Source organism: Castor canadensis, chromosome 14 (genome assembly GCF_047511655.1).
Source record: "Castor canadensis chromosome 14, mCasCan1.hap1v2, whole genome shotgun sequence".
NCBI lineage: Eukaryota > Metazoa > Chordata > Mammalia > Rodentia > Castoridae > Castor > Castor canadensis.
Window position 1 is genome coordinate 18941996 of NC_133399.1, and position 8756 is coordinate 18950751.

At 37.6% G+C, this 8756-nt stretch overlaps 1 protein-coding gene across 1 annotated transcript; it reads left to right on the top strand.

Moving 5' to 3' along the window:
* The first annotated feature begins 1228 nt into the window (after positions 1 to 1228).
* On the top strand, positions 1229 to 2197 carry LOC109676052 (olfactory receptor 7A10-like). Its single transcript, XM_020152586.1, has one exon. The coding sequence runs from the start codon at positions 1229 to 1231 to the stop codon at positions 2195 to 2197; it is 969 nt and encodes a 322-aa protein (XP_020008175.1).
* The last annotated feature ends 6559 nt before the right edge of the window (positions 2198 to 8756 follow it).

Consider the following 8756-nt stretch of genomic DNA (forward strand, 5'->3'; position numbering starts at 1 on the left):
GACTAACTAACAAAGTCCTTACAATGGCCTATGTGAGGCACACCTATAAACCTGCAACTCAGTGCAGGAGATGAGGCAGGAGAGGCCAGGAATTCAAGGACAGCCTGTGTCCCATAGCAAGACCCTATCAATTAAAAAAAAGCAAAACTAAACTAAAATAAATATGAACAAGAAGAAAATTTAGTATGAAGATTGATCCCATGTTAAGTGTTTTACTACAGAAAAAACAATAAGACAAAACAAAATAAAAGGAAACCAGAGCCCTCTCAGACACACAGTTTGTGTCTGTGACATGGGTTATGGTGATGGTGTGACCAGGGAGTGCCTACATCCTAACTCATGCAGTACATGTACACTTCTTGGCATGTGGATTGTGTCTCTACAAAGCCCAAAGTGTAAAGGAAAGGGAGTAAATGGGTCTCTGCATCTGAAAATCTTAAAATTTCTGTGTCTTCCCAGAGGCCATGTTTTCAACATTATTGGATAGAATCAGTCTATCATCTTCTTCTTGCTCATTCTTGTTGCCACAGGGCCTTATTTTGAAATTTGGAATTCCATAGAAGCACCAACCTCTAGGCCTTTCCACAGCTCATGCCTCCTGCCAAACACAGACTTCTGAGTGACTGTGTGGCTCCACCTCACTTCACTGAAAATTCTCCAATGTTATCTTGTTTACCTGACCATGCTGGAGCTCATCAGAAGGACATCCTTCCCCTATCCATTTTCCTACCTACTCTTTATTCATACTAATTAAATAATCTCATAGGTCATATGATAAATTCTCTTCCCTTTTAACTGATACATGTAATATTTATGACATGTAATGTGATTATGGTTGAATGTAAACTTTATGTAATTTTCAAATCTAGCTATGTCCTCAAACATGTATCATTGTTTAAGTTGAACACATTCAAATCCTCTTCTAAGTCTTATTTTGCAGTATTTGCCTTATGTACCTACATTTTCTTTCTGTGAAGAGTCTGTAAGAGTTTTTATTTGTCTGTCTACTATACTCATGATGTAGACTGTGCTAAAAACATGTTTGCAACTCAATTCGTATTTCTCAAATAGATAAATGAATTCCTTATTAAAACTGCTGAATATACAACAAATTTAAGAAATTGTGGAGATGGAGATCAGTTTCTCATAAGAAATGTCACAGGGGATGGCCTAGAGGGATAATCGATAAAACATCATTTTCTTCTTTTCTGGTAAGAATACACATCACATGGAAACAAATAACTATACCCAAACTTCAGAATTTCTTCTTCTGGGAATTTCAGAGGTTCCAGAACTGCAGACCATCATATTTGGACTGTTCCTCTCCATGTACCTGACTGCTGTGCTTGGGAACTTTCTCATCATCCTGGCCACGGTCACAGACTCCCACCTGCATACACCCATGTACTTCTTCCTCTCTAACCTGTCCTTTGTGGACATCTGCTTCACTTCCACCACCATCCCAAAGATGCTGGTGAACATACAGACACACAGCAGAGCCATAACTTATGAAGGCTGTATCACACAGATTTATTTTTTCACATTTTTCGTAGTTTTGGACAACATTCTTCTGGCTATAATGGCCTATGACCGCTTTGTTGCCATCTGTCACCCCCTGAACTACATGGTCATCATGAATCACAAGCTCTGTGCATTGCTGTCATTGGTGTCCTGGATCACATGTGCCTTGAATTCTTTATTACAAAGCTTAGTGACATTGCAGCTGTCCTTCTGTACACAGGTGGAAATCCCTCACTTTTTCTGTGAACCTGACCAGTTGATTCACCTTGCCTGTTCTGACACATTTCTGAATGACGTGGTGATATATACAATAGCTCTGGTGCTGGGTGTTTGTCCTGTCAGTGGCATCATTTACTCTTACTCAAAGATAGTTTCCTCCATCTGTGTGATCTCATCAGCTCAAGGGAAGTACAAAGCATTTTCTACCTGTGTGTCTCACCTCTCAGTTGTCTCCTTATTTTATTGTACTAGTCTAGGAGTGTATCTAAGTTCTGCCATGGCCCAAAACCCACACTCAACTGCAAGAGCCTCGGTGATGTACAGTGTGGTCACCCCCATGCTGAACCCCTTCATCTACAGTCTCAGGAATAAGGAAATCAAGAGGGCTCTGAAAAGAATTTTTGATATAGTAATAATAAAATTACCTCATGTTTCAAGATGGAAGAAATGTCCATGACTGCAGGACTGTAAGATTTATGGTCAGACCTGGAGTTCATGATGAAATTGGGGAAATGGAATTTGTTCCTTCTGTTTTGTTCCTGGAGATCCTCTTTCTCTGATTTCACATTTTCTATACAATTCAATTACAACATTGCACTTTTTCTTTCTGTGACACCCAAATAGCTATATTTTATTGTGCACAAATATTCCCAAACATTTTTGATCTTTGATCAAAAATGGTTATAAATTGCCACTTATTCATGGTGACATAACTTTGGCAATAACTTCATCTCAGTGACATACATGTAACTAAATATTTTTATGTTATTAAAATATTCATAAATTATACTGTCATGGGAAAATACTCATTTGGCCACTAAGTCCCTATGTATAATTTTATAGTAGAAAAAATCTAAGTCTATGGGTTTTCATTTGTGCAATATATCATTCCTGTTATTTCACTGCCTTAAATTCCCTGCCCAATAATGTGGGTGTCAGCATCTTAGGATGTGTTATGGCAGGTGATTAGGTTATGTTCTCGTATTAAGGATTCTGTTTCTAATTTGTCTCAGATTCCACAGAACTTAATATGATCATGGGCAAAATAGCTTCTTTGAAGTATCTGCTCCATGTTCTACCTTAGGCAGATATTTTAAACTTGAGACAATATTTACACATTTTCCTACCACATATGAATTGAACAATAGTAGGGGTGTCATAATGATATTTCCATATGTGCATATTATATGCATTTATCCTTGCCACCCCCCGATTTCTTTCTTATCTCCATACTCTTTAAGCCTCCTTTTAATTTTTCTGTCAATTTTAATGGTTTTCATTGTGACACTTTTCTGCACTCATATAATGTACTTTGATCACATTTTCTTTTTTTATTCATTTATTCACATGTGCATATATTGTTTGGGTCATTTTCCCCCCTGCCCACCCTCTCCCCCTTTCCCCCCTCAGTTCCAGGCAGGTGATCATATTTTCTACTTCCCACCTTCTACTGGATTCACCTTCCAATACTCCCACTATTATTTTCATGTTCATTTTTTTTCTTTAGATGTAGCTGTTGCAGATGAGAAAATACACAATGTCTGCCTTTCTGAGCCTGGCTTACTTCATTTAATATGATGATCCCCATTATCATTCACTTCTTGAAAATACTGTCTGAGTTTCACATATGTCAATGAGAGCCCTCCATTTGTGTGTGTGTGTGTGTGTGTGTGTGTGTGCAAGTGTATTTGTGTGTGTGTGTATCACATTTACATTATCCATTCATCACTTGATGGGTACCTAGGCTCATTCCATGAATTGGCTATTATGAGTAGTGCTGTGATAAATATAGTTGTGAATTATCGATTTTGTGTTGACTTGCATTCCTTTAGTTATATGCCCAAGAGTTGTATAATAGAATCATATGACGGTCTTGTGATAATAAATATATATGATGAATATGCTTCTGTGGCAGGAGGCAGGCTGATGTGAATATAAAATAATAGCATTAATAATCCTTGAACTGTGGATCTGTTCTGAATAATCATACTATATATTAATGTGTACAAAATGGTATTTCCCTACATGCACAGACAGTGCACTGAAGATATCCAGACTCTCTTCATTCAGCATCTGCTCACCCCCTTCTCCCAACCTCTTCTAACCATGGTCATACAGTTTAGGTGTATCAGCTGAATAAACTCATATAACATGAAGTTGTAATAAAGAACGTGTGGTCCTTGTATTTCTGAATCTGACTGATTTTAACTGGCAATATAGCCTCCAGTTCCTTCCATGTTGCCACAATGACTGCCTTCCACTTTTCTTCATAGTCCAGTAATATTTCATTGTGTACATACACCATGTTTTCTTTATCCCTTCATCCTGTGATGGGCACTCAGGTGAAATACAGATCATCTATTTTGAAAATTGCCACAATGAGCATGGCTGGGCTGGTGTCTTATTAGTCTTCTGAATTCATTTCCTTGTTACCAGTGCTAACATCCTGGGTGTGACTTTGCTGGGTTGTGTTTTTCTTGATGTTGTTATTGTGGAAGATGATTAAATGGCCATTTCTTCCTCCTGAGTATTAACCTATCTTTTCTGAAACTAAAGAGGTACAATTAAATTTATAAAAATATTAATTTAAAGCTAATGGAAGATGTTTTCATGCTGTTCAGATTTTGATGTTTTCTCTTTTCTTCACCTCACACTTCCTTTTACTTTCTCTAACACAGTTTTATGCTCTATCAAATACAGTTTGCTTAAAATTATCCAAAAATATTTTGTCCTAATAAGAGCTGGTAAATAAAAAGAATGAAAGCATTATGAGGTTGGGCACAAGCTAGTAGAGTAGAGGCTGTCTCCATCCAGACTTGTGTATTAGGGTTTGAATAACAAAGAACAGACTACTTATAAAAATGCCAAAAAGGAAGAACACAGAGAAACACAAAAGATTTACAGGATATTTGAAAATACAGCAAATCAAGAAGATGACAGACTGAATCATAAAACAACTTGCAGCTCCAGTCCAGATCCCCCTGGTGGAGCAGAAGCTGAAGCCTCTACCTCAAGGTAAGTAAGGCAACAGCTTTCATGGACTGGCTGACCTAGACCTGGAACAATAATTTCAGTCTTTATACCCAAACCCAGGGTATAGATATGAGAGGACAGTCATTTCCTCTGTGTGACAGGGCACCTTCAGACATGACAAACTCTCATTCTCCACACCTCAGAGAGCTGTGACCAGACACCATCTGCAGAGGATGTCCTGGTTGGAGTCTGAGGTGCTAGGGGGATCCTGAACACAAGAATGATTATTCTTCAGGATGTCTCGAGACACATGACTACAGAGAGGCTTTGACTTGCAGCAAGCTCAGAAGTTAAAGGGAGTTGGGCAAGGGAACTGACCACCACAACTAAGAGCTTGTAGAAGATTTCCTAAACAAAGCATCTAGACTTTGCTGGCAGAGCACTGAGATACATGCAGCTCCTTGTAGCTAGGAGAGTTTTGACACTGAAATATGACAGCCAAGAGAGTTCTGGGATGTCCAGTCACAGTGTTAAGGAGGGAATCTGCCACCAGAAGCAAACTTAGTGAGGGAGATAGTGGAACAGTGAAATATCAGGGCTCCTGGCTAAAAAGCATAAAAAACATGTCAGGGAAGATAAAACCAATGCTTCCACAACAGCCTTATCAATTAAGGTCCATTTCAAAAAGGAAACTTGAGTCCCCACTGATGAGACTGCAAGTTAGACTAGCAGCTTAACTTCAAACAAATAGAAGAAATGAGATGGGAGACCAAGATGGCAGTTAGATGACTAACCCTGCCTGAACCTTGACCTGCACGATTTTAGAAAAGTACTCTGGATTTTCATGTTGGCAAGGATTGGGTAAACTTGCTATTTCTGCCAACTGAGATACCACCAATACATAGGGTTCACATAATATTCAATGAATAACCCATAAATTAGCTTTTCATAGCACATAACAGCTGGGCTGTGTAACAGACAACTGGCTACCTCTCTGGGCCAAAACTTGTAGCCAAATACACAGAAGGAACATTTCCCCTGCTCCTGGTGGGGGAGGGGTGAAACACTGAGCTGAACTAGCCTGTGTGGGGTTGGAATAATCCAGAGCTACTCTGGTGAAAACTACATATTGGATTGCCATGGAGAATCTGGGAGTGAACTGAAACTGACAGACTTCCAAGAGAAAAGCTGTGACCCAAAAAGTTCAATTCTACCTCCACTGTTTTCTCTGTGGGTGGAAGGGTCTATTAACTGCTCACATTCCAGCTCCTTGTAACATCGATTGCAACACAGTCCAGCATACCAACCTTAAGAAGGGACAGTGATATGATCAAAGCCCCTCCAAGTGTGTTTTACCTAGATTTGAAAATCACAGGAAAGAGTCAGAACACTCAACACTCATTAAACTGATTATATATATATATATATATATATATATATTATTCTCCTTACTTTCCTTTCCTCCCCCTCCCTTCCACCCAATGCCCCAATCTCAACACTTACCACCCACTGAATAGTCTGTTATACCAACTTTCAATATTACCCAATCATTCCTATCCCTCTGCAATGCCTGACAATAGCACCCTTCCACACAATGACTTAACTACACCTTAACACACATTAGGGCCTTATTTTCATATACCTCCCACAACATGCACCCTTTCCTCACGTTACCCACCCCTAACTTCTGCCCCCTCCTGTGGTGCCACTTTTTATATTATTTAAGTATCTGTCTCTGTCCAAACACCTGTCATTCCCCCAAAAACCATTGTTTATAGATAATATAACCAAGAGATTTTCTATATATCATGTAAGTAACTGCTCTGTCATAGAATTTGTGAATTAGTTATTTCTAAATTATAGCTCCAGGTCAGAGAACAGAAATAGTACAACAACCTACCTAACAACTAAGATAGACAGAGCATAGAAATTAAGTCAAGGGAAAGACAGCAGATGTTTAAAGCCCCCTAATAGCTAATCAACAATAGAGGAGCAAAACATAAAATAGAAAAATGGGGGAAAGAAGGCAGTGGAATAAAACTCCTAAAAAGGCTAACAGTAAATCTATAGAGAATTTGGTGTAAAATGAAGGAAATGAATCCCCAGTCGCTGCCCCCACTTGAATGATGCTAAGAATGTTCAATGGATTTTAAGAGGGGCTTTAAGAGGAACTCAAAAGTATCTTAAAGAGGAACACACAGAGGAGCTTGAAGAGAAACTTAAAATGAACATATAAAAACAACTCAAAGAATATCAAAACAACACAAATAAAACACTTGAGAAGACCCAGAAAAAAACTAAATGAACTCAGAGAGGATTTCAACAAATTCCAAAATGAAGCTAAGGAGATTATAAAAAAATATGAAATAAAGAAGACAGCCCAAGATATGAAAGAGGAGTTTAGCAAAGATATGGAAAACCTCAGAGAAAAGAAGCAAAAAGAAATACTGGAGATAAAATGTTCCTTAAATCAAATTAAAAAATACACTTGAAAGCCACTCCAGCAGACTAGCAAAAGTGGAAGACAGAAATTTGGGTCTCAATGACAAAATAGATATTAAAGTAAAATAGAAGAATCCTTAGACAAAAGACTCAAAGAATATGCAAGAACAATGTGATTCCATCAAAAGACCAACTCTGTTGAATTTGGGGCAGTGAAGAAGAGGTGCAAGTGAAAGAAACACATAAGAAATTCTACAAAATAATAGTAGAAAATTTCCCAAATCTTGAAAAAGTGATGCCCATTCAGGTAAAGGAAGCCTCCAGGACACCAGACTGGACCAAAATCAAATCTCTCCATGGCATATGATAGCTAAAACAACTAGCACAGAAACCAAGGAAAGAATATTGAAGGCTGTAAGGGAGAAAATCAAATAACATATAAAGGTGAACCCATGAAAATAACAGCAGATTTCTCAAGAGTAACATTAAAAGCAAAATTAACATGAAGTGAGATATTTCCATCACTGAAAGAAAACAATTTCAGTCCTAGGATACTCTACCCAGCAAAGTTATTATTCAAAATAATGGAGGAATAAAATTCCTCCATGATAAATAGAAACAAAAATAATATATGATCACCAAACCACCATTACAGAAGATTTTAAAACAAATCCTACACAGAGAACATGAAAAGAGACATAACCATGAAAGGGTAGGAAATATTAAACATCAGGAGAAGAGAGTAACGTAGAATTAGCTACACACACTCAAATCCTAAAACAAAATAAGCAAATGTGAGTAATAACTACATACTCTCAACATTGACACTGAATGTTAATGGCCTGAACTATCCCATCAAAAAATGCCATTGGCAAATCTCATTAACAAGTAAGACCCAACAATCTGCTGTTTACAAGAAACCAACCTTACCTTCAGAAGCAAATATTGTCTTAAAATTAAAGGGTGTAAGAATATTTACCAAGCTAATGAACCCCAGAAACAGGCAGGAGTAGCAATACTGATATCAGATAAAGTAGATATCAAACCTAAATTAGTCAGAAGAGACAAAGGAGGCCACTTCATACTAATAAAAGTAGCAATTCATCAATAGTAAATAACTATTGTTAACTTACATGTACCAAATATCAGGACACCCAACTTCATTAAGTACACATTACTGAACTTAATAACACAGATAAGAGCCCAACACAGTGATGATGGGAGACTTTCATACCTCTCTATCACTCAAGATAGTTCATCTAGACAATACTTCACAAAGAAATTCTAGAATTGAATGACACCATAGATCTAGTGGACATGACAGAGGTCTATGGAGTATTTCATCCTGCAATAGCACAATATACATTCTCTTCAGCAGTCCATGGATCTTCGTTCAAAATCGACCATATATTATTTCACAAAGCAAGACTCAACAAATAGAAGAAAATGTAAAAACCACTTGTATATTATCTGAACAAAACACAATAAAACTATAATTCAACAACAAAAGAAGAAGCAGAAAATACTCAAACAACTGGCGGCTGAATAACACATTACTCTATGATCAGTGGGTCATTACAGAAATAAGGGAGGAAATCAAA

Excerpts from the sequence above, each read along its gene's own strand:
- LOC109676052 (XM_020152586.1), top strand. The coding sequence starts at position 1,229 with ATGGAAACAAATAACTATACCCAAACTTCAGAATTTCTTCTTCTGGGA.